General features: G+C 46.5%; 1 protein-coding gene across 1 annotated transcript in view; it reads left to right on the top strand.

The window, feature by feature from the left end:
- The window catches only part of PTPN4 (protein tyrosine phosphatase non-receptor type 4), a 1,253,225-nt gene that overhangs the window by 130,475 nt on the left and 1,095,514 nt on the right, over positions 1-27,236 (top strand). The window contains exons 4-5 of the mRNA XM_078682081.1: positions 5,371-5,413; positions 5,501-5,579. Of these exons, the coding sequence (XP_078538207.1) occupies positions 5,371-5,413; positions 5,501-5,579 (122 nt within the window). The remainder of the gene's footprint in view (positions 1-5,370; positions 5,414-5,500; positions 5,580-27,236) is intronic.

The following is a 27,236-nucleotide window of genomic DNA, read 5'->3' as shown; positions in this document are numbered from 1 at the left end:
ACTCCACGTAAAAATCAGGTGAATCGTAGTTAGGCCCATACACATTCACTAGTAGTAAATCATGCCCCTTGCCCCTGCATCTACAGATGACGTATCGCCCCTCAGGATCTGTCTCTAGTGTCGTCAGTGTAAGTTTGGAGCTTGGGTTGACCCACATGATTGCCCCCCTCGAGTGAGTGGTGAAGCCCGCTGCTATACTATGTCCCGCTATTCCTTTGTCAATCAGCATTTTGCTGGTAAGTGGTAAATGTGTCTCCTGCAGGAGAGCAAGATCTATGTGATGCCTACGCAGGTAACTAAGGACTTTGCGCAGCTTCCTAAAGTCATTGAGGCCCCTGACGTTCCACGTCAGCGCCCGTAGGTGAGTCTGTACAGTGCCCATCTGCGGCGCAGTGACGTCAGCTCCCGCCATATCTAACACTGTGAGTGAGGAGGCAACCATGCAGGAGTGTCAAGCGCCCCGACGGGGCAAGAGTGAACAGGTGACGCATCGTGTCAGTGGCAACCTCGTGTAAATCGGAACTCAGCAGCACCTCGGCAGTAAAACAAGACAACAACTCATACCCTAATACAGACCCCAACAATCCCCCGCCACCCACAGCAGACCCACCCCAATTCGGTCATGCAGTTTCCCATCCCATCCATCCCTCCCCAGCAACAATTTCAACAGCCCCATGTGCATAGCGCGTGGAGGCGAAGGTAGCCAGCTAACTCTTCCCAAGAGCCCAACTGTCGACTCAGGAGCCCAGCCCCCCCTTCCTCCGCCCCGCACCACCAGCAACGTATCCATGCACCAACCCACACATCAGTATGGCTATTAGTCCCCTTGATCATCATGTTTGTCCCTCCCGCCCTCGCCACCCCATATTAGTCCCCTCTGCCCCACCAGTTACCACCACTTCCGGGGCACCCATAGTCTACAGGGACAGAGTTCAGTACTTCTAGCAGTCTGTTCCTATTTCCTATTCCCAGCCCCACTTATCTGTCTCATCGTCTCATTGGGACTCTCATCCAGAATGACGACCCTCCAAACTCCAGGATAACTGCGTCCCCCTCATAAGTTCTCCGAGTTCCAGACTTCTTACTGCCAGATCACTTCTGTTCGTCGAGGCGGCTCGAGTCCGCCTCCTTCTGTTGATCAGCTTGCCTGTCCGTCTTTTCCCTGCCCCAAGTTTTCAGGGCTTTCTGCAGTTCCGCCGGGTCGGTGAAGATATGTGAGTGGCCTTGTCTATTCACACGCATTTGGCCGGGTACAACATTGCATAGTCTAGGCCCATATCCCTAAGGCGTTTCTTGTGCGGAGCGAAGTGTTTGCGTGCTTCCTGCACCCTTGCCGTAAAGTCCGGGAATATGTAGATCGCCGACCCCTCAAATTGTAGGTCTCCTTTGGTTCGTGCCAGCCGGAGCGCCGTGTCTCTGTCCCTGTAATTAAACAGTTTCGCAATGACTGGGCGTGGGGGGAGGCCCGGGTTGGGTTTTGGGCCCAGCGTGCGGTGCGCGCGCTCCACGACAAACATTGCCGAGAACTCTCCTTCTCCCAAGAGCGTGATGAGCAACCTTTCTATGAATAATTCCATTTTTCCCGTCTGGGTGGTCTCCGGCAGGCCAGTAATGCGGAGGTTGCAGCGTCTTGACCGCGCTTCCAAGTCCTCCGTTTTGTCCTGTAATGTTCTGATGAGTGTTTCCGCCCTCCGTCTCGCTGTGTCCAGGTCCGTTTGGGCCTCCTCCACCTCTGTAATGCGCCGTTCGGCCATATCGTGTCTTTCCGAGTGCTTGTCGAGGCGCTCCGCCATGCGGTCCATTCTGTAGGACATGGCGTCCATCTTGGAACCCAGCGCCGCTATGTTTGTTTGGATGTTCTGCTCCATGGAGCGGAGCATTGTTTTAATGTCCGCGTTGTCTTCCTGCGGCTCCCCAGTGTGCGCCTCCTCATCGCACTGGGTCAGAGGGCTCGGCACTGTCACCCGTCTCTGTGAGAAGGGGAGCTTACTCTGGGTCCTGTCCCCTTTCCCCATGACTGATAGCGGCCTGTGGCGAATGTGACTCTCCGTAGGCGAAGTGTAGTCCGCTGTTGCGCAATCGACTGCCTCAGCGTGGCTCTCAGGGTCAAAGAGAGAGATTTCAGGGGTCTGGTCACCGTCTCTACACCCTTGCACCTCCCTGATGGCGTGGGAAGGGAGCGAGTCTAACCAGCCTGGTTCACGTGTTGCTCCCACAGCGTTGTTATTGCCCCACTCCACACGCGTGGAACCCAGGTATATTTCCCTGGGAGCCTAGAAGGAGGCAAACTGGGCCAAGTGTCTGATCGTTGCAGGCGCCGTCACACACCCAGCCTGGGTCCCAACTGCAATAGTTCACCGGATCGTTAGCCCAGTCGCTTGGGCGCACTCAGAGGAGCGTGGTCTTCCCAGTGGGCCGCCTTGCCGCTGTCTCCGTGCCGTGTGCGCGGCGCCTCCACAACCTCCCCTGCGCTCCGCTCCGATCGCGGTTCAATGGCGTCGCTGCAGCCCCTCCGACCCGCCGGGCAGTCTCACCAGCTATGTTGTGTCCTCGGGAAGCGGGGATCCAGGGCCTCCGGTGTCTCCCGCTGGCGGAGTCCGCGATCGCCGCCCGCAGCAGGTCCGCACTCCGGGGGGGCGAGCCCGCCGTCTTCCGCCGCTCGCCTCAGCACGCAACGCGGGTGCCTGACGTACCAGAGGCCGCGGTCTGCGGCCCGCCCAGCGCAAAGGAGAGCGATCCAGCTACCGCCGTCGGGGCCGGCGGAATCTCTCTCAAGTCGGTTCCTCCCGATTCGTAGCTGCTCCGCCAGTTTTGGGGGTGCCGAGGGCAAGGAACAAGTTAGGGTGGTGCAGGATTTTTGCAGGATTGTATGTGGTGCCGACGGAGCCCGGGTACTAGGCGGCCATTTTCGGTGCTCGCTAGCTCCGCCTCCTCAGGCCACCTTTCTTACTTAAGAAAAACACAAATACTGCTACTTACCACTACAGACCAAAAAGCAGGTGTGATTTCACTTGTTCTTGCTTATTCATTCACTTCATTATGGGTGAAAAGTATGAGACATTTCACCTGAAAAAGGCAAGATGCAAGTAAATTATTTAAACGTGAAACGTCTTGCATGGGTAAATATTTATTGATCAACAAATATGACATACTCTTGAAAATCAAACCACTTTTTTAAAACTTGGTCTAGCTTGTAGACTTCTGCAATTGCAAAGTAAGAGCTGCATAGTTTTTCTAGAAGAGGAAATGTTCCAGGACTGCATTCTTGTCAAATCCAAAATGGGCAGATGCTGTGAGTACGTAACCATCACCAGTGAAATCAATGGAGGAGTTGTTTTGGCTATCACGCAAAGCGGGGGCATGGTTGAAATACAACTAATATTTGAAAACGCGATCAATTGGTCTTAGGTGCTAAAGGCCTGTGTCCCTTTTGCTAAATGTAACCTCGGAGGAATCCTTAATTGGGAAAAATATCACATTGAAATGTATAACAAAATAACTGTCACGAGAATGTACGTATACGACAGGCCATAGATATCACCTTCATTTAGCGATTGAAAAACATGATATTTTGAAACACTCCCCTTTGCATGTTGTCTTCGAAAACTACAAACCTCATTTGATGCAGTAGTAAGAAAAAATACCTTTAGACAAATCACTATCTGGTAAATGTTTTGATAACTCTTCTCTACAGATACAACCATGGTGAGAAATTGGCCTGGAAGGATACAGCTCAGATCAAGTCATAGCTGTAAAAATGATGATGCCTGGTCTTGACCCTATCGCTCTCTTTTAACCTTTGTTAGTGATTTAGATTCCTTTCTTCAAGATGTTTCAATACTATAAATATGTGCAAGGTTATCTACTTTTCTTTTGTCAAACTAAGCAATCTTGAGGACTCTCTGAATCTCAGAGGCTTGCCAGGTTCTCATATGCTATATCTAGTATTCTGACTTTCTAAGGGGATATCTTGTCTATTATGTTCAGTTTCAAAAATTGTCTTGCTTTTGTCCGCCAGACGTAGATTTATTACCCTCACAAACTAACGTTCTTTTGACTCTTAGAATAATGGCTGTCTCTCTGTTTATGGCGTACCATTCCAGAGAGGGCTTTCAAAACTTATGGCTATGATAAAAAAAAAAAAACAGCCAGTTAATTTGAATAAAAAGCTCGCCCCGCAGCCTTAATCCTTAAGCATAAGCATGTTGTCCTTGGCACGGAACTGTAATCAGTCCTAACTCCTAATTATCTCAGAGTTAGGTTGGCAAAAATTACTTGGTTATTGTTTGAGAATAGCAAACGAATCTTCATGCAAACTAACTTAGTAAGGACCCAATACTTATGTGGTAATACATTCTGTAATATATTAGATTTCTTCATCCCAGTTAATGGGTCTGAACTGTGGGGGCCTGGCCAATACTACTCTCTGATCCGAGTGGGAAAATAAATACCCTTCTCCACCCTGTTTCTTCATAAGTCCACTCTTGCTCAAATCCTACAAATTAAGTTGTAATGCATCACAGGGAGGCATGTGTCAATCAAGCGTTTTATTTAATGAGCAAGGATCTTTACCACTTCTGAACTTGAGCTTTATAAAAAGCTGCAAGGAGAAGTGTTGAAAATAGCATTAGGTTTGTTATCTTCGTTTAATCATACAAGAGAATATCTTGAGGTTGAAAACAAACTTGTAGAGAGCGAATCAAAATCCGTTCTGGAGCTGACTGTTTTTGTGCAGGCAGAAACATGAGTGTGCAATTTAATAATTGCATGGCCGTTATGTCCATCACTTGAAAGAAAATACACCTGCATTCTGCACAACAAACAGCGTGTTCTAGGCAAAAAAATGATTTGTGGGACTACAGTCCACATGTCCATAGAAAGGGGCCAAAATCTCCACCCATTCTGCCACTGTAAGGAAATAATCAATGACATATCTGCCCAGTAAATTTTGGCTACATCCCAAACTTGAGTACATTCCTGTCAATGTGAGAATTTTAATCCATTACTGCTGAAGAAATAAACAGCTAACGGTCATGTCTGAGCTTATGGTACCAAACTAACTGAACCAGCTAGGGTGATGTGAAAATAGGCCTATTAACTGACCATGATGAGGATCGGAACTAGAATCGAGCACACTGACTGTAGGTAAAAGTTGTTAAGTGATTTTATGAATCCGTATTTTGGTCTTCTTTTGAAGCACCTGACCCTTCAGGTGCTGCTATAAAAATCATTTATTTCAGAAAATATAGTGACCTGCTTGTTGATTTATCATGATGAATGAGGTCATTGTAACCTTTCAAGGATGTTAGTTTATTCTGCATTCCTGTGGAAAGCATTTCATTCATAAAGATGTGCATTTATTTTTTCCAGAGGTGGCTGGATCCAAATAAACCAATCAGGAAGCAGTTAAAAAGTAAGTGTCAGTTTGCTTCTTTGATAAAATCGCAGTAAATTTCAACAATCGCATGATAATCACCCAGAACTTTCTCTTGGTTTGTAGGAGGATCGCCTCACAGTTTGAACCTAAGAGTAAAGTTTTTTGTAAGTGACCCAAGTAAGCTTCAGGAAGAATACACAAGGTGGGTACCTCGATTTAATTTTGTTGGCCAGTTTTTTGCGTCAAATGTTTTGTGTTATTTTTTAATTCGTGAATACCTTCACTATTGATCTGAATTAAAAAAGTTATATACTTAGGAAATCTGAAATCATATGTGCAGTAGCTTTGTAAAATAGATAAGGAATCTCCTACTGTGTCATTCTGATGTTTTTCAATTGTGTACAGTTCATAGGGAAGTTGAAAGATTGTGTGTGTTCTCAACAAAGAGATCTTCCTCCAGTCAATACGTTTTTTCAATCTTCTGTATGGTTTGGGAATATCCAAGGATCGGTTAGATCCTTTTTGAATGGCAGGTTTTGGGATGTTCTGGATGAATTATTGAATGAATGGTTATCTACTTCATGTGTAGCTGAATATTTTACACCGCTAGAAATTTACGAAATGGAAAAGCTCCTTCTAAAGGGGTAACTCTAATTAGATCTCCAGAAGGAGTACTATGCAAATTGAAAACGATACTATCTATCCTAAAGTATCTGTTGAGCTGGACTGTTATGGAACATTAAGCATCAAAATTGATAATTGTGCCACTATGCATCCCTATTAGCAACTAATGTAAAGCCTAAGCAATTGATGTGTTTAAACTAAGTGAGTGAGTTTGTAGTAACGGAGCAATTTGAATATGAGAATGATAATTTTAAAAGCCTACATGGTGTTTGGTTACTATTATAGAAGTCATGGGTCTTCATAACTGAAAACCTGCTTTTCCTATGTAGGTCTAATGTTCTAATGCTATAGTTATTTCATTATGGCTTTATTTGGTTCCACTGAAATCCTTTTGATGGTGCATGCAAGAAAGTGTATGTTTATGAAATAATGAACTTTATTAAGATGACCCAGAAAACAACAGGCATGAAAAGCATGTGTTAAGCAGTAAAAAGATGACAATTCAGTGAAAAGTGGTGTGTGATGCCCACGTTTTTTGATGGATGCATCTTCATACAGATTCCTCACCTTATGAATATTCTCTAGGTGTCAGACTGGATCCTAAAAATACTTCTCTAGCAATAGTTCTTCAGTGCAACTTGCTGCCTTAGCTGCCCAACTTCCCCAACACCCCCTCCCTTGCTCTCCAGGATGCGAACACATCAGGAGAGATGAGGCTCAGACTATCACAGTGTATTTTGCGGAGTTTTATATAGCGCAAACTTGACCCGAAGGTACCAGGTATCAGAGCGCTTTACATAGCACCAGTTGCGTTGCATGTTGACACCATTTCTTTTTTTTTTTTTTTTTAGCACAAGGAGATTAAGTGATTTCCCAGAATCACCGGATGTTCCGCGTCATTGCCGAGACTTGAACCCAGTTCCCCAGGTTCGAGGTTGACCGCCCTAGCCGTTAGGCCAACTCCATCAGTTCCTTTTTCCATGCAACTTATCAATGTGGGTACAGAGCTTCCTCTGTGCTTTATCGAAAGACTTCAGCTTTTCAACAGTGACTAGGTCAGATGTCTCTCCAGGGTTTCAGGGTTTAAAACCCTATCGCTTGTAGATACAGCAAAAAATGTATTTGTTGGATTCCTTTAATAATTTGTGTAGAGGTTAAGACCTTGTTTCCAGAGCATGCAACCCCTTTTCATTGACTCATCCAAAACTCATTAGAGAGGGTAGGCCATGCTATTTATAGCATTAGCCTCTTGGAACACAGTGTAGTGATCTCCTAAGAGATACCTTATGAATATTCTCCAGGTTTCAGACTGGATACTAAAACTGCTTCTTTAGCAATAGTTCTTCAGTGCAACTTGCTGCCTTGGCTGCCCACCCTCCCCAACACCCCCTCCCTTGCTCTCCCGGATGCAAACACATCTGAGAGATGAGGCTCTGATTATCACAGTGGCGTCAGTCCCTTTTTAGGTTTCGCCTGGCGAAAAGCTGCGCGCAGGCGAAAACTTTTGTTTGCCAGTATGGATGTTAGTCCCGCCTCATTTTCCCATTGGCTAGCTCCATAAATGGACGCTAGCCATTGGGAAACAGAGGCGTCCGTCATTCCGCGAGGCAGCTCGTGGGCGTTTCTGAGAATTTTTCTCATCCAGCCCCTTTTAGGACGTCAGTGCGGCGGTGGGCGGGGTTTATTTTTCTGTTCCTCGAGGTTTCTTTTCGTCATTCCGCGGCCGACCGCCGCCGGAGGAAGTCCAGGTCCAGGTGAGTGCTTTCCGTGTGCCCGTTCGTTCCCGCACCCCCCTCCCGCTGTCAGTCTTCCCGTTCCTGCCCCCCCACCCGCTGTTCGTGTCCCCGTTCCTGCCCCCCTCCCGCTGTCCGTGTGCCTGCCTGCCTGCCCCCTCCCGCTGTCCGTGTGCCTCCTGCTGTCCGTGTGCCTGCCCGCCCCCCTCCCGCTGTCCGTGTGCCTGCCCGCCCCCTCCCGCTGTCCGTGTGCCTGCCCGCCCCCTCCCGCTGTCCGTGTGCCTGTAGTACAGAATGCGGTGAATTTGAGCCCTCTATGATAACACCCTGTGTGCCTGACTACAGCACATCGAAGTGTGTGCTATATTGCACATGTGTTCATACAACTTCTGACTTCACCCTGTCCCTCACTGCAAATCACAGAGCCGCTAATATCTACAACCCATGGCCCTGAACAACATCATCCAGTGCCTTGATGTACAGCACCAGGCGCTGCCATGAGGCACGCTACTCAGTGTTCCTCAGAGGCGCATCATCAAGTGCTCCCCTGAGGTAGATTCAGTGGTTAATTTGTACCCGTGTGTGGCGGTGGGGCTCGCCAGCATGGGAACTAGGATTCCTTTCACAATCCTCCCCCTGACAAACACACACACCGCTGCTTTTCGACAGCCCGTTAGTTTTGTGTAAACAGTGCAAGACTGGCGCTGTTTACACAACACTAATTGTCTGTCTCTTATGGCAGCGTGAGACGCGAGATGAGGAGTAACGAGAAAGAGAACAAATGTGAGTGTGCCTGTGTGTCAGTCAGGGGTTTATATGCGGCGGGTAGTTAGCATCGGCTGTATTTTAAAACAGACTTTGAAACTGACCCGGTCTTTCAATTGCTTAACTCTACAGGCAGAGACAATATTTCTTTGCGAGAATTATTTGGGTAATTGGAGTCAGTGATGCTTTCTCTGTTACATTTCGCCCTTTAACTTCATGGTGTGTGGCATATGTTGCCTTTCTCTTAACCGTGTCTTCTCCCAGGCGTTTTGTTTCAGAGGTTATGTTTTTCATGCGAGCGCATACGGTGAGTGAGTCTTTACGTGTGGGTTTGTACTCAGGAGTGGATTAGTGTTCATGACAGCAGCACTGCGCGCTCTGGGGGGAGGCTGGAGGCAGCGCGAGATTCTGACAGGGCCAGTCACTGTCTTAAATGTGCTCTTACTACGTGCTCATCCTATCCCTGGCCTCTGCAGAGCGGTAGCCAGGCATGCGCCATTTGAAGTTCCAGTTCTATGGGGAAATCTGTTGAGGAATTACCTAACTTTTAAAATATGTAAAGGGCAAATGGAAACATTTTTGAGGCGGTACGGACCACTACTTTGTTGGAAACTGGCTCCCTTGCTTTTATTGTTCACAGCCTGGCTAGGTATTCTCAGTGCAGTCAGTGGCAGTAGTGAACGTGGGCAGTGCAACAAGGGGGGATGGGGGAGATAAGAAAAAGTCTAGGTACATTACACTGTGCTTCCACGTGTCTCGTCTTCCAGTACCCTCCCGGTACACATCTCCCTATGCTCTCTCTCTGTGAGTAAATTGCCTCGTGCACCACGCATGTTTATCAACTAATTCCCCCCGCTGCGCGTACTCCTGGGCTCCAATGTGTGCACATTTTCCTGTGCTCTGGTATTATAAACCTCAACCTGGGCCTCCGGCTGGTGTGTGGTGTTTTGATATGTTTTATTATCTACCCTCCTATGGTTATGTACCACTGTGGGGCCATGTGCATGAAGTTCTGCATGTTTATTGGTCTGTGTACATGGGTGCATGCGTGTACGTCTGAAGGTCGATTAAACGGCTGTAGGCATATAGGCGATTCGCTTGTGTGCACATGAGCCCGCACTTCATTGTGTTTGGTGCCTCTGTGGGCGTGAACACTGTCGCAAAAAGCCGAACTACTGGCCTAGTTAGTTCTTGCTCTTTATTATTTTTCCGAGTTTCACATTTGAACCTCAAAATTGTGGTCCTGCTTCAAATCTTGGTTCAAAAACAGCCCTAATTGCTTCTAGACTCCACAGCATTAGCAATGGTATGAATTCAGAGAGCCGTGGTAAATCACACACAGAAGCTTTGCTTTCTTCGCAGCGCTTTGCTCACTCCCGTGTCCAATTTCCCAAAAAGCTGCACCGCGCCCACTGTTAGCCTGTGCCGTCATGTTGCGGTCGCACCCAGGGAGAGGGTAGTGTACCACCAGAGGATGGGGTGTGGCACAGCTGCACCCGGGGTGCAGCAAATACGAATTAAACACTGACTCACCGTCGATTTGGGACAGGCTTTTCCGCTCGCTGCGTCTTTGCTTGGCTGCAACGTGTGCTACCATGGCCAACCCCTTGTCCCCATTTTGCACCGGAAGTGGCACGTGCAGCACATTCTCAACAAATGAGATGATGAGGTTGGTGGATGGGCACATGTGAAACGCGTCCGCTGGCTCTTGCCTGAGTCCAGACTGTCCTTCAGAGACACCCCGAAAGGTTCAGGGCGTACAAGTTTATTTTTAAAATGATTAAGAACAGATCTAATTTTAGATAATGATTACTGCCTCATCGGTTCCAAGTTATGATCCTGTGCAAAGTCAGTGCGGCACTGGTGCTTTGTCGTGTTACTGCATATGAACGCGCCTTGAAGCTGTCTCACAGGTGACACCTGGTATTTGTAAAAACCCTATTCAAAGGCTATACAAAGAGAACGTGATCTCCATGTAGCAATAGAGCATTGCACTGGGTGCAGTTGTGTTACGGCATACAGATGCACTGAGCTACTGTCACAGAGCTGGTGCCTGGGATATCATCATCATCATCATTTTAACTTTATTTCGGTTTGTTAATGAACCATAAAAGTACATTACAGTAGAAAAAAAAACATTTACAACTCATCCAATGCATTGTTAGATCTCAATTTGCATATTTGCAATAATCAGTTGACGTGCGGTTTATAATATGACAGTAAAAACATAACAATAAAATACAGAAGCTAAAAAAATTTCCTTTAAAACAGAGTAAAAAAACTAGTTATTACTGAGACAGAGCAGTCTACCCACATTAAGCGGGTTACTACAGACGGATAAGTCTTCGTCTAGTTAACCACATCGAAAACAAGAATTTAGCAATAGCAGTAACTATCAATGCATTAGTATCAGTTTTTAAAATTCTAAAATAGTCTATATAGTTCCTCAGTCCTAAATTGACACATAACTGTATAATCCATTTTTTCCTGCTGGCAGAATAAGCAGGACAAAACAAGATTACATGGATTAAAGACTCATTCGGATCATTACAACCTGGACAAGGACGAGCTAAACCCAATTTCCATTTATCAGAATAGGAATAAAGGGGTAATGTACCATATCTGAATTGTAGAAACAATTTTTTTGCTAAGACAGGTTCTATGGCATCTAATTCTTTCTCAAAACTATAAACATTTTTAAAGTCCAAAAAACTGTCAGTGAGACTAGAAGGCCTGGCTGTTCGAAGAACCTCTTCAAGGTTATGATGTTTTATAGACTCAGCCAGGGTTCTCTTTGAGATAGATTTGCATGTGTCCTCCGGATTAGACCAGAGATTCTCCATGCCGATCTTGGACGCCTGCCCCCTTATGAAAGATAACCACTTTATCCTCGATACAACCGGGCGAGCCATAACAATTTTTAGTTCTTCTCTGTAACACTCGAGCTCCGGGACACTCCACAATCTACGCCAATAAAGAAGCGGGCGTGAGGCAATTACTTCTGCAATTGGCCTCAAATTTGTATCCAACCTTAGTGGGACTAGGGGAGTGTTAGTAGGTAGAGAGAGCAGCTGTCTAACAAATTTGTTCTCTGTTATACTAATCTCGTCCGCTGGACAATGGCCCCAGAGTTCTGCCCCATATAGGGTAGAAGATCTGGTTTGTACCTTGTATATTTCCAGCGGTACACTGACTAGCTTGTGAACACAAGATTTCTGTACTTTAAGGATACCCCCCATAGACTGAGAAAGGGTTAGATTAGCCTTAGTCATTTGGGTTTCCCAACTCATTCTATCATTTAAGGTCAGGCCTAGATAGGTAAAATGATTTACCCTTTCCAGGGCTCGTCCATCCATAGTTGGACAAGGGCAATTAGTTGTAGTGCCATTAAACACCATGTACTTAGTTTTGTCTATGTTTATTACCAGATTCCTGTCCCTACAGAATTTGGTAAATTGATCTAACACCCGCTGCATCCCCATAGATGTTTTTGAGAGTAGCAGGGTGTCATCTGCAAACATAAGTGCAGGAAATTTACCACCAGCTAGGTTAGGAGCATCACTGTTTTGCACACTAATTAAGTCATCAACAAGGCCATTTAGAAAGAGGGAAAATAACGTGGGGGCCAGTACGCATCCCTGCCTAACACCCTTCTCAATAGGAAAATCTCTTGTTGCCTGGGATATATAAAGTTGCGGTCTATGTTTATAAAGTGATTGCAGCGAATGCATAGGGCACACCCCTGTGTCTTATGAACTTAATACATTGCTCCTCGCAGCTCAGTTTATGTAACAGGGTCCAGTTTTTTAATTCTATCTGATTCATGCTGGCATCGTATAAAGTGCCTTTGGGGATGCTAATTGTTTCAAGGAAGAAAGCAAATGTCTTGGGGCTCTGGTGCAGATCCGCATATGTGGCCTTATTGCAATACACCAGGACAAATAAATAACAAAAAATTACAACCATAATCTTAAATTGCAGTCCAGCAGTGGCTACTAATGATGGCTGCCAATTAGATTTCTTCAACTTTAGTTCCAAACACCAAACTGCAGGATTTCTAATGGATAGCAGACTGCATGGAGGTGTCTACTTTTCCTGAAAAATTGCATCTCTAATATGCACATCTGCAATTTAGTACCCACTTTGATGTTGGCTGATATCAATGACTTCAAAGCCCAGCACATAGGTGGACACAGCCACTCTTGAAGCATACAACAGGTTGAATCCCGAGAGAAGTTGTGCATGCATTGATCTGCTCACCCCATCCTATGGTTATTGTACTGGTTTACTTGTGAAGCCCAGTGCTTATTCAAGTGGAAGCCTTGTACTTCCTTAATGGGCAACCCATGTCAGAAATGCACTACCACAAAAGGTTTGTAAAGTATGGTTTCAGAAAAGATAAGGTATGTCTTAATGAACAAGTAACTTTAGCCCCGAGCATCCAGGTCTTTATGATTTGAGATAGTACAAAGCCTCTAATTTAGCAAGATTTTTGGTACCAATGCTTGAAGGTCTCTTTCCCATTTCTGCATTCCTAATCACCCACTGAAGAGGTGCAGCAAAATTGTTTGTGGAATCCTGAGGTTCTTTACTCCTCCCTTCGGTATATAGGCGATGATGATGTTTTTACAGTCATTAACCAGTGACTGGGTGATGGTAACTTTAATTGCGACATGGAATATTTTATTTTTAGTATTTTACTTTTAGTTCCCTGCCCCCTCGCTGTGCTTGCTTCCCTGCCCCCTCGCTGTGCTTGCTCTGCTAAGTGTGTGTGTGGCTCTGGGTGGGTGTGTGTGGCTCTGGGTGGGTGTGTGTGTGGCTCTGGGTGGGTGTGTGTGTGGCTCTGGGTGGGTGTGTGTGTGGCTCTGGGTGGGTGTGTGTGGCTCTGGGTGTGTGTGGCTCTGGGTGTGTGTGGCTCTGGGTGGGTGGGTGTGTGTGTGGCTCTGGGTGGGTGGGTGGGTGTGTGTGTGGCTCTGGGTGGGTGGGTGGGTGTGTGTGTGGCTCTGGGTGGGTGTGTGGCTCTGGGTGGGTGGGTGTGGCTCTGGGTGTGTGTGGCTCTGGGTGTGTGTGTGTGGCTCTGGGTGTGTGTGTGTGTGTGTGTGTGTGGCTCTGGATGTGTGTGTGTGTGTGGCTCTGGGTGGGTGGGTGTGTGTGGCTCTGGATGTGTGTGTGTGTGGCTCTGGGTGTGTGTGTGTGGCTCTGGGTGTGTGTGTGTGTGTGTGGCTCTGGGTGGGTGGGTGTGGCTCTGGGTGAGTGTGTGTGTGTGTGTGTGTGGCTCTGGGTGTGTGTGTGTGGCGCTCTGGGTGGGTGTGTGTGGCTCTGGGTGTGTGTGTGTGTGGCTGGCTCTGGGTGTGTGTGTGTGTGTGGTAGTTCAAGTTCAAGTTCATTTTGTCTTTATTTCGAATGAAATTCATAAAAGACAGCATGCATAATATAACATTAAAAACATCTTCAAATAAGCCCCTAAAATATAAAAAGAATGTGTCTCAATCGAAATACAATCATTTCGTGATAATTAATTTAAAAGGGTTTTCAATTTCTTTGTACGAATCAGCCACACCCACCCCAAAAATTTGGCTACACAGATCACAGATATTTCAATACGTATATCACGTAGTTTCAACAGGGCTTCACGATTCCCCCCACAATTCAAGGTTTTGCAAATAGGTTTCAACCATTTCAGTCGAGGCGATCGATATGCTGGGCATGCGAAAAACAGATGGCCAATACTTTCTACCTGGTCAGAACAAAAAAAACATTTATTACTTGCTTACTTCGCCCACTTTGCAGTGAAGGAGTTGGTCGGCAAAGTGCCCACCCGAAACTGATGATACAGCTTACGGTCTAGGGTTTTGCAGATCAAGTCCCAATAAGGCTCAAGGGACGGTGTTACCTTGTGTATTAAAAAAAGTCCCGTTAAGCTGTTGCCTGACGAAAGAGAGACCAATGCAGATTTCTTTGCAGCCCAGAACTGATCTTTAAATTCTTGTTTGGATGGGAACCTAGAGCATTCAGGATGTAACCATAATTCGCGGAGGCCCATTGAATACAAGATATGTTTAACTTCCCGGAGCCAAGGGATTTTATGGGCACCCCACAACAATTTAACCTCGCCCAGTTCATGAGCGAAAAGACTAAGCTCTGGGGTCGTCCATAGGCGACGCCAGAGAGCTGCGAGACGATACTGCGCCATCTCATTCAGGGGTCTACAGCCTAGATCTAAAAGCAATGGTTTTATTGGTGATGATTGTGGAAGCCCCACCAGGTTCCGCAAAAACCTATTCTGTGCTGTGGTTAGTGCTGACAAGTCTTTATAACCCCATATGTCCGCTCCATACAGGGTAGCAGCATTGACCTTGGCCTCATAAATTTTAACCGCTGGTATAATGCGTTTGGTCAAGGTTTTTTTTTGTTCCTGCAATAGACATCCTGTAAGGCGAACAAATTTAAGTTTTAAAACCTCCAACTGGGGGCTCCAAGTAAATGATCAAGAGTCACGCCCAAATAAGTCATGACCTTGACCTGTTCAATTGGGGCACCATTTAATGTAACCGAACTTTTAATTGGTTTGTTTTTGTTAAAAACCATGAATTTAGTTTTGTCGACATTGATCTGTAGGTCATTGTTTATACAAAACTCAGCAAATCTATTCAGGGCTACCTGTAACCCGCTCCGGGTTTTAGAAAGGAGCAGGGTGTCGTCGGCGAATATTAACATGGGATATTTTGAACCCCCCAGGGTAGGTGCGTCTGTTTGCATATCACTAAAGAATGCAACCACCTGATTGATAAACAGGAGAAACAGGGTAGGGGCCAACACGCAACCCTGCCGGACCCCTCGTTGAACTGGGAAGCTGTTAGTCACCTGGCCCTGTTTCCCCCCATCTTACCTGGGCGAAATTATCCTCATGTAGGCGTCTGACTAGCTCTAAAAGTTCAGGTGGAAGACCCATAAGTCTAAGGGCTTCCCATAATTTTGTCCTAGGGACCAGGTCGAAAGCCGACCTAAGATCAACAAAGGCGGCATAGATGACCCCACCGCCCAAGAAAACCACCTTCCAATACAGCATGGCGAGTCGGAACACCTGATCTAGGGTGCTGGTGCCTGATCTAAACCCTGCCTGCATGGGGGAGAGTATGTTATTCTGCTCGATCCACCCCTGTATTCTTGCCAGGGCCATTCTTGATACAACTTTTTGAATAGTGTCGATCAGGCTAATGGGGCGGTAGTTTTTCGGTGATGACCGATCCCCTTTCTTATAAACTGGAAGTATCTCAGCACCTTTCCAGGATTGTGGTACCCTTGCCCCTGCTGCGATAGAGTTTGCTAGAGTTGTAATATATGGAACCCACAAATCAAGGTTCAATTTAAAAAGGTCAGCTGGTATGGCGTCCAAACCTGGGGCTTTACCAGACTGAATAGAGCCAAGGGCGTGTACAGTGTCTGAGGTGCTGAAAGTAAGCCTATCCCCAGATGATATTGGTGTTATCCCCACTATGGGCTCGATTGCCAGCTCCTGTTCAATATTTGTATCTTTAAATTGGGTGGAAAAACAATTCCACCCAATCCGTAACTGAGACATGGTTTACAGGGGTTTGGGAATCCGAATCCCTTCCCCATCTAACTATCTCCCAGAATTTAACTTGGTTAGACGACTCACAGGCTTTGAGAAGATCTAGCCAGTACGAATCGTCCCAGTCCCTCTTAGCATCCCAAAGGGTGTCTTTATAAAACTGCCTAGCTTTCCTAATGTCAGGGGTTATTCTGGTTTTAACAGCAGCTATTAATTTGCTGTGGGCTTCTCTGCAGATTTTATTATACCATCTTTTGTGTGGATTGGCTTTCTGATTTTTAGATGGCCTAGTGAGAAGTTTTTTGAGAGCCGTAAAACATTGCTCGTGGAGGTCAACATTAATAGACTCTACCCCGCTATTGGGAGATAATGCGGTCATCCTATTTCTTGTATCTAGGACCAACTCCTCTATTTGACAGATAAGCCCTGAGTCAGATATGACCCTTGACCATTTGACCCGTCTTCTATTGTCACACAGGACTAGGTCTGAAGTTATACAAGCTGTTTCTACTTGGGGGACACCTAATCCAGGAACCCTGAGCCCCAGGGAGAGAGGATTATGATCACTCTCTGGCCTGGTCTCTATTGACATATCAATAACGTGTGTCCAGGATTCTATATTGACCAATATATAGTCAATGCGACTTCCACTAATCCCATTGTCGAAGGTTGGTTTCCCTACCTTATCAGACGGACAACGGCCATTCACTGCCCGTAGCCCCCATTCCAAGCAGAGCCCCAGCCAGTGGAGGGCAGCCTCCGTTCCCCTAACACCCTTAGTTATAGCTAACGGGGGGATATTCCAGGCAGTGTCTTCATCAATCCCCACATCCTCAGCCAAACTCAGGATGGGTTCGAATGAGCAGTTCAGATCACCAGCTACTAAGACAAGATGATCAGTTTTGTACTCATTCAGGAGATGTTCCAGGTCATTAAGAATGGGTTGCTTCCTTCCACCCTGACAACCTCGGGCATAGATGTTAATTAAAACAATATCCTTACAATTATCCTTACTCAGGGAAATACAAAGGAGGTCAGCATTCTCCACCAAAATTTCCTTAACGCTGAAGCCCAGGGAGCTTCTAATCCATATTGTGAGACCTCCCGAAGCCCTACCCCTGGGGCCCTGTGTGGCTGGTTTGTGATAATTTAGGAAGCCTACCCTAAATAGGGGATCGATTGACCAAGTTTCCTGGAAGACGACGATATCATGTGTAGTAATGAAATCTACCCAATCGTCGTTATCCAGGCGACCCCTCAATCCTGCTATATTCCATGAGGCCATCTTAATTGCATTAACCGGGCTACTGATGATAATGGGCTCTAATTGTCCCTGAACCCATGACTCAGTCGAAGTGGGAGTAAAAACATGGTCCAGTGTTATTTTTGGGCCTAATTGTGGTATAGAACAATCCACACAGGATACTGGCAAGGTGTTCGGAGCAGTCGAAATTGGTTCCACTGACTGTAAAGAGGCATTAATCCCCCCAAGTCAGTCAACCTCATCCAGACAACCAAACATATTAGTAGTAGAAACCCCTTGCCACCAGGTATTTTGGTTTTGCCAACCATTCCTACGTCCCCTCTGTCTAGATTTTTGGACTGTTGACCAAGACCCCTCCATATCAAACTGTTGTCGAGGAGGATAGAAAAAGGTGAGGGGTCTAACAACAACAGAGGGGTCTTCTTCACAAGGGGCCCATGAACAAAGATGCTGTGCTGTATGGGGGTCAGCGAATGACACCACTATACAATCGCCAGCAATGGATTTGCGCGTGGGCCCAACCCATGGTACTCTGCGCACCATTAGTACCCGACTTCTTTGGTGATTGGGGAGCTGTCTATTTATGTTAAGCCAATGTATGACCTTATTTTTTAGGGACCAATGATTCTCTTTAGTTTGGGGGTCGAGAGTAGGTACACCAGCTAGAACTATGACATAAGAACTAACCTCGGGTGGTAGGTCAATATACCCACCACGAAAGTTTGAACGGTTAGATTCATAAGTTGGTAATTTCTTATTTGCCAATTGATTAGACTGGTGTACGACAGCTTGTGACCTGGGTTTAGATGGAACTACATTCTGGGGGGGACAAGCTTGTGGCCTGGATTTAGATGGTGCTATATTCTGGGGGGGACAAGCACTGGGGATAATAGGTTTTGAGGTGGTAGCAGCGGTGTCACCGACTTTGGTACGGGGTTTTGGTATAGGTTTAAGTCTTGGGGGTGTACGGACCGGGGGTTCTGACTCCTGTACCTGAGGGGTAGGACCCTCACCCTGGGAATACCTAGCTTCCATTTGTTTAAGACTAAAGCTAGCCAATGTAACTATGGTCCTATCCATTTCTAACAGGTGATTTTCCATTCGAGAAAGTCTCAGTTCCAGGGGGGTGAGTAACTGTTTTAGTGTGTCCCAAACAGTTTTAAGGAATTCCTCATCCCCTCTCTTATCTCCCTCCACCACACTCAACCCACTCTCTAATGACCCTTCCTTGCTCATATCTGGGAGAGTTACCACCGGGGGATCAAACGCAACACAGCTTAAATCATAAGCGGTCTCATTACCCAATGAAGCAGTGTTGGTTTTGGCTATTTCTTCCCCTGCCCCGAATGTGCCCAAAGGTCGTCTACTATTGAAAAACTGATATCTCGCAATTTTTGCCTTTTTGCGAGCATAAGTAGATCTAGCGTGGCATTTCTTCTTTTGTAAGGCAACTTTTTTATCATTTGCCGCAGTTTTGGACAGAGCAGTTTTAAAGGGGGAGCTTATACCGGCCATAGAGGTCGGCGGTACCAGCTCCTCCATGGGCTTAAGAGGTGGTAATGTTGATTTTAAAGTAGACTCGGGTAGCGATGTGGATGGGGGATGATGGATGTCTGCCGATGTTAGCAAGGGGCGGGGACCTGATGTACGCTCCGGGGTTAAAGCAAGGGCAAAGCTACCTAAAGATGATTTCTTGGAGGAAACTAAGTTAAGGGAGAGTTTTCGCGCAGCTTCTAATTCTAGGGAAACCCTATGTTGCATTTTACTGATTTCCACATCAATGGCCAAATTGGTCTTTGTGAGGAAGTCATCTAGGGTCCCATTGGATTTATTGAGGCCCTTAGCAGTTTTGCTGCGACTACCCCGTGTACACATAATGGATATTTAACAAGATTAAGTGACACAAGTGAAATTTATCGCATTAGTCAACAACAATCAAGGAGAATGGCCCAGACCTCTTAGTCCTCGAACGGCCTCAAACGGCCCGCTCTTTGCCCGGTCTTCGCCCCGGTCGCTCCCGCGCGCTTCCGCGCAGCGGATACTCCGCCCAGTAATATAGGGCCTGGACAGAGCAGGGGGCGTGGCCGGCAGGGAGAGCGGCCACAGGTGTAGAACGCAGGGACTCCTGGACAATGGAGTCCCTGCTAGGCTGCTCGCAGCCCTGCCGATACACAAGGGTGCCCCAAGATACACAGCACCCCTCCCAGCGCCTCACCGGGTCCTCAGGCGCAGCGGGACCCGCGCAGCGGGTCCGGCAAGCTGTGGGATTGTTCCTCCAAAATCCTTCGGTGTCGGGCAGCAAGGAGAGCTTCCCAGCAGTGTTCAGTCAAGTCCGGTAACAAGGTATCCCACAGGGTGGAGACAGCGAAGCACTTTTCTACGATAGTCAGGGGGCGTGGCCGGCAGGGAGAGCGGCCACAGGTGTAGAACGCAGGGACTCCTGGACAATGGAGTCCCTGCTAGGCTGCTCGCAGCCCTGCCGATACACAAGGGTGCCCCAAGATACACAGCACCCCTCCCAGCGCCTCACAGGGTCCTCAGGCGCAGCGGGACCCGCGCAGCGGGTCCGGCAAGCTGTGGGATTGTTCCTCCAAAATCCTTCGGTGTCGGGCAGCAAGGAGAGCTTCCCAGCAGTGTTCAGTCAAGTCCGGTAACAAGGTGTGTGGTAGTAATTGCTATCTGCTGAGCTCGTCCGTAGGGTACAATAGGTCTCACATTTGCGAGCAATTAAGCTAATGGCAATGTAAATGACAATGCCATTTATTTATCTGTTTTCAAAACCAACACATAAATACAAATTTTGGCATTTACAATGCCAATAGCTCTAACTTTTCCAAAGGTGAAACCATTGCATTGTAAATGCTTGTTTCCTGCAACTTATCAATGTGGGTACGGAGCTTCCTCTGTGCTTTATCGAAAGACGTCAGCTTTTCAACAATGACTAGGTCAGAAATCTCTCCAGGGTTTCAGGGTTTGAACCCTATCACTTTCAGATTCAGTAAACAAATGTATTTGTTGGATTTCTTTAATGATTTGTGTAGAGGGTAAGCTCTTGTATCCAGAACGTGCACCTCATTTTCATTGACTCATCCAAAACTCATTAGAGAGGGTAGGCCATGCTGTTTGTTGCATATGCCCCTTGGAACACAATGTAGTGATCTCCTGAGAGGTCACAATCTGCCGGAAGAGCTCCCCGTAAAAAATGCAATTGAAGGGAGAAGTGTTCATCCTCCTGAAGGAAATCGTTCCCCTCTCATGACGTTCAAAATTCCCCAGTGTCAGACTTTCTCGTCATGGGAGTAAATTCTGACATTGAAAAAAGATAAAGCTATAGTCCCTTATTCCCACCTTATGCAGGCAAAAGTCTTTGGCTGGCTATGCTGGATTTTTTTCCAGGACATTTCTTGTATCATCTGGACCGTCCTTGAGAGTGAGTCTATCCCTGCCGGTTTGTCCACTCCGGCACTTCCTACACAGACATCAGTCACTTATCCATCAATTGTTAGAAGGCCCCCCTCATGATCTTGTCCTTGCAAAGCGCCTGTGTTTCATTGGTGCAGTATAAGACACAATCGCTTTGAGAGCCTTTCCTCTGCCTCAGAGAATTTTGGTTGTGCCAGATATGATTTTTCTGATCCAGATTCAGTTTTACAGGTCCTTCACTTGTTGGGGTTGATTGCCTTGTGTATCCTGCTGATGCTACACGTAAGAATAAGAATGAGGGTCCTTCAGAGGTGCTTCAAGAGACGGGAGCTTCAGCATCAGGGTGCTCTCTTGAGTCATCTAGAGCTGTTGGTGGACGTGCCCTTCCAGTCTTATGATGAGTTGTCACATAAGCTCACTGAAATAGCAGGGCCACTGTTCCAGTAAAGGTCATCTATTTGTGCAACTCGGGCTGCTTATCTGGTGAAGTGACAACAGGAAGCCTTTGCTCTTTGTTCGGAGTAACAAATGCACATCAGTGTTGTAGCGTTATGGGTAGCCCACGTTACTCTGAAGACATTTCTTGTCTCCATCTCAGGTGTGGTGCTTCGGATAGTACCAGCACAACACAATAGAAGGGGGTTCCCTATTGGGATTTAGAATAAATGCAGGTAAAGGGAAAACAGTATAAAGAAAGTCAAAGAACCCTACCCATCTAATTTAAATACGGTCCTTCCAGAGGATCCTTGAATTCAAAAACTCGGGTGATCCTTGACAGTATCAAAGCCAAACGCACATATTTTTTATTAAATTTATTTTATTATATTTCATTTTAGAACAAATACATTTTCAACATGATATGTATATAAAAAGGTGTGTCCTTTTAGTATTCGACATGATTCATATTGGACACTGGGCACATCTAAAAAAAGGTTAAAACAACACAGTAGATGTTTGTAGTAGTCCCACACACTCAACGTACATCAATCTCTCTAAACATTCATACTAACTCCACTCACCTATGAAACTCATTCATTCAAACATGTATACAGTATTACATCAAGGGTACGTCAATGCCTTGGGGCGTAATACAGTTAGACAATAATTGCGTCACTAAACGAAGGAAGCTGGGCAGACTAGAGATGGGTGTAATCATCAAATTCAAGATGTTATACTGCCACACGCTAGAAATATGCCAACGCGCGTTTCAGTGTCAGGCCAATTTATGGCCACACCTTCATCAGGGCGAAGAGGTACCGTAGAGATGGGGATAACAACACTGTGGATACAAAAAATTTTTTACTACATTATAACTCATGCATAGAACAAGTCTTACAAAATGGTAAATTCAACAATGAGCCATGATATTCTTTTGACTACTTTTAGTTTCTTTATAACCATCGTGCGTATTTATTGGCTTTGATAGCTCAAGTTACTCCAAAAACTAAGAAGTACTACATAGAAGTTACACACAACAACCAAAGGCCGAGGAGGAAAGGGAACAAAAAGAGATTTTTTCTCTTTCAGGGACTGTCACATATGCCATTTAGTCGCATACGCATAGTTAGTTCATCTGAGACCTAGCTGTTACAACATTAGCACAAGCTGTCCAAATCAGATGGGCTATCTTTGAGAAACATGAACGTTCTCGACCCATCCCGTCAGTTTGGGAATCATGGGGGGCAGAGGGATAATCAATAGGGAAAAAATCTCACAGATAGGAGACATGCGACAAGAACAGGGTCATTCGCCTTCTAGATTTTAAGGCTAGCTAATCACTTGCTCAACTTTAGGAGCGTTTCAGGCTGAATCAGCAAGCATCCACATATGTCCCGTCACTTACCCAACTCCTGTGATGGTTCAGGCCGTAGTGGGGGAAAGGATAGAAATAACCGCAGCTACGATCCCATAGCGCTCTCGCTTTCTTACTCCCACTTAGATATTATACGAATGAAGGCGACTTTCAATCACCCTGGGACACAAAGAATGAAACGATAAAGACACAAATAAGACGAGTCAATGAAAATAAATGAAAGAAATAAAAGAAAGAAAAGAAATGAGGGAGGGGAGAAGAAGGGGAATACAGGCAGAGGTCATCATCCATATGGTTCAAACAATAGGGCCTCTAATATAGAAACAAGCAGAGGTGTGAGTTTTTCTCCTTTCAGAATAGTTTTAGTATATCTAGTAGGAAACTCAGCGCTCCCTTTCAGTCCGGATCCAAGTTGAATGCAAAAAGGTGGTTAAAGACCATTCATTTCTTTTCTTATAGGCTTTTGAAATTACAGGCGAATACCATGGTACCGCATTCCTCCCCTTGATGATTAACACCTAGAACGACCCGTAGGAAAGGGGTCAAGCCGGCCCATGGGGACGCGTGACCTGCTCTATTTAAAAGAGGCTGATTAGCTCGTCAAATATATATGTAAGTTCTACCTTAGTCCATACGAAGTTCCGCTGGATTTCAAATTGTTTAAGTGCGGTTTGTGGTGAAGGAGAAAGTAGATTTCCAGAATACAGCTTTGGAGCAACTTCTGGTAAAGACGGGGAAAAAGAGACCTTCCCTTAGTCGGTGGAGTTTACATGGGAGTGCCATCAAAACGTTACAATTTACAGGATGGTTTAAAGATTTGAGGCTCACAGTCAATCCGGGCAGCTGCGCTGCGCTTACCTTCTGCCGAAGCTCCTTTCGGGGAGTATGGTACGGGAAAGGATTCCATCCCAACTTCAAGGATTCGGAGGTGCCGCCTCCGGGGTTGATAAGTGGTGAACGCCGACAAGGCTGCGGAAAGGACGGAGATGGACAATCACGAGGGAAGGAAAAGATATAAATAGAGCAAGGATTAGCAATTATCCTCGATCTACCCCCAACCGGCGGCGGCAGAGTCGCGTACAACAGGAAGCTTACCAGGGTCAAAGACGGAATAGGGTCTTGTCGTGCACTCCACAGTTCGTTCGGCCACAGCGTGGAGGCTAATAATTAGCGATTCTTATATATCTGCGAGAGAATCCAAGTCGCTGATTTGATGCCGGTGAGGCGTGAGCAATCTAGATAGGGGACTAGACGTTCTTGAACGAAAGTTTCAGAGACGGGCGCCATCTAGGGCAGGGCTCATATACCCTCAGAGGTGTTTCTGCGGCAATGGTCATCTTCGTGACTTGGTTACCGAGACCTCTCGAGTCATGTTTAGTCTTAATGATGGAAAAGAAATAGAGGCATCTTCAGCTTGGTGCCTAGAATGGTAAGAATTATTTTGGAAAAAACGAGAGGTAAAATATGTTTTTTATATATATCTATCCATCTATCTATCTATCTATCTTCTCAAGGGGGATCAGACGGATACTATGGCGTCGCTCTAAAGAATGGAATACAGGGGGAGAAGTCTGGGAGACAGGCTAGACACATGGAGCCATTTTCTAACCGTGGGCGCACAAGAGGTCCAAAGATAATGAAGATCACAGTATCGCATTGGACCAGGGGCATTCCTCATTGAGGCCATTTTTCACAGAATTGAGGAAAAATATCCAAAAGACCTCCCTTTTCTTTCGGAGATTTGTGGGGTCAACTCCTTGGGATGTTTGTATTTTTTCAAGAATGAACCACTTCAAATCCTTTTCTACATGGTTGTTGGTCAACCAATGGGACACTATGGGAGCAGAGATTTTTTTGTTTCTTATATTTGACTTGTGTTCGCTGATCCTTACGCGGAATTCCCGTCCAGTTTCCCCCACATATGGTAAATTGCACAGACATACGATCACATAAATTATGTTCATCGTGCGGCAATTGGTTAATCTTTTATTGCGTGCCACAGAGACCGTGCGTTCAGCGGTGACAACACTGTCGCCGATGATCGCATTGGCGCATGCCTGGCATGTGCCACAACGATGGTTGCCATAGATAGGGTTAGCAGTGGTAATGGCTGTTTGGGTGCTCGAGGGGGTATCCGTCATCTTGCCTCGCACCAGGTGATTTTTTTTAGGTTTTTATTTCTTTTGAAGGCAAAGATGGGCCTTTGTAAGGGTTTTTTGTCATTCTCCAAGTTCAGAATGTGCCAACTTGAATTAATTATTTGCCTAACCTTATGATCCAAGTTGGAATGTCGGGTAACACATACCAGCGCATCTGTCTGGTCCTCTTGTTTGGGCTGAAACATGCATTCACGGTTGGAATATCTAGCCCGTTTGAAAGAGTCTTTTATCAGCTTAGCTGGATATCCGCGGTGACTTAATTTTTCTTTTAGGATGTCTGCTTGTATAAGGAAGTCTCTCATATGAGTACAGTTCCTCCTAATGCGGAGGAACTGCCTGTATGGTATGCTATCCCTTTGGGAGCGTGGGTGTTAACTCCCATATTGGAGTAGGGTGTTTCTGGCGGTTGGTTTGGTTGGTTGGTTTGGCTCCCTTGTGAAGGCCTGGAAAAAAGACCCAAACACCAGCACCAAAGACGCCCTCAAAAACGCCACTCGCACACACCACCAACTGATCCGGACTGCCAAGAAAGCTGCACTTAAAGACCGTCTAGACAACAACGCCCACAACAGCAAGGAACTATTCAACATCGTCAAAGAATTTACCAACCCCTCAGCCAACTCCAACGACATCACTCCCTCTCAAACCCTCTGTGACTCCCTTGCCTCGTTCTTCCACAACAAAATCGTAGACATCCACAACAGCTTCGACAACCAACACGAAAACCAAGCCACCCAACCTTCTGCCGTACCCTCACCCCCCTTGAACATCCTAACTGATTGGAACCCAATCTCCACTGAGGACACCATCCACCTGATGAACTCCATCCACTCAGGATCCCCCACAGACCCATGCCCTCACCATATCTTCAACAAAGCTGACTCCATCATAGCACCACACCTCCGAGACATCATCAACTGCTCCCTCAACTCTGCCACCTTCCCGGAAAGCTGGAAACACGCCGAACTCAGCGCCCTTCTGAAAAAACCCACAGCTGACCCCAACGAACTCAAAAACTACCGCCCCATCTCGCTCCTACCATTCCCGGCCAAAGGTATCGAGAAAGCCGTCAACAGCCAGCTCGCCGCCTTCCTCGAAACCAACAAATCCCTCGACTCCTCACAGTCCGGCTTCCGAGCAAAACACAGCACTGAGACCGCACTCATCGCAGCAACAGACGACATTCGAACCCTACTGGACAATGGAGACACAGTCGCCCTCATCCTCCTTGACCTCTCCGCAGCCTTCGACACAGTCTGTCATAACACCCTCCTACAACGCCTCAAAAACATTGGAATCCAAGGAAAAGCATTGGATTGGCTCAGCTCGTTCCTTACCGGAAGAACTCAGAGAGTCCGCCTTCCACCATTCAAGTCAGAAGCCACTGAAGTCATTTGCGGCGTGCCACAAGGATCTTCACTCAGCCCCACTCTCTTCAACGTATACATGAGCCCCCTCGCGACCATCGCATGCCAACACAACCTCAACATCATCTCCTACGCTGATGACACTCAACTGATCCTCTCACTCACCAACGACCCGAACACCGCCAAAATCAACCTACATGAAGGAATGAAAGAAGTAGCCGAGTGGATGAGACACAGCCGTCTGAAACTGAACTCAGACAAAACAGAAGTCCTTATCTTAGGCACCTCCCCTTCCGCCTGGGACGACTCTTGGTGGCCAGAGGCCCTTGGAAAAGCACACACCCCGACGGACCACGCACGGAACCTGGGCATCATCCTGGACTCCTCACTCTCGATGAACAGACAAGTCCACGCCGTCTCATCATCGTGCTTCAACATTCTTCGCATGCTCAAAAAAACATTTAGCTGGATCCCCACCGAAACTAGAAAAACGGTCACCCACGCACTGGTCACGAGCCGCCTGGACTACGGTAACACCCTATACGCCGGAACCACCGCAATACTTCAGAAAAAACTCCAACGCATCCAGAACGCTTCAGCCAGACTCATACTAGACATCCCGCGTAAAGACCACATTTCTAGTCACCTGAAAAACCTCCACTGGCTCCCCGTCAATAAGAGAATAACATTCCGCCTCTTAACCCACGCACACAAAGCACTTTACGAACTCTGACCCGAATGCCTCAACACACGACTCTCCTTCTACACCCCCTCCCGCCAGCTACGCTCCTCCAACCAAGCCCTTGCTGCCGTACCCCGCATTAACAAAACCACCATGGGAGGTAGATCCTTCTCCTACCTGGCAGCTAAAACCTGGAACTCACTCCCCATTCACCTTCGCCTCACTCAGAACCGCCTATCATTCAGAAAGCAACTTAAAACTTGGATATTCGACAAGTAATTCCCCACCCTTCCTCAAGCGCCTTGAGACCCTCTGGGTATGTAGCGCGCTATATAAATTTTTTGACTTGACTTGACTTGACTATACAAAGACACTGAGTTTTTTTCATTTTCGTGTTCGACCCAGATGTCCAAGAACTCAATCTTGACATTGCTGGCATAACCGGTAAATTGGAGG

Source organism: Lissotriton helveticus, chromosome 3_1 (assembly GCF_964261635.1).
Source record: "Lissotriton helveticus chromosome 3_1, aLisHel1.1, whole genome shotgun sequence".
In the NCBI taxonomy this organism is placed as follows: Eukaryota; Metazoa; Chordata; class Amphibia; order Caudata; family Salamandridae; genus Lissotriton; species Lissotriton helveticus.
This window is presented reverse-complemented; position numbering and strand designations above follow the sequence as displayed.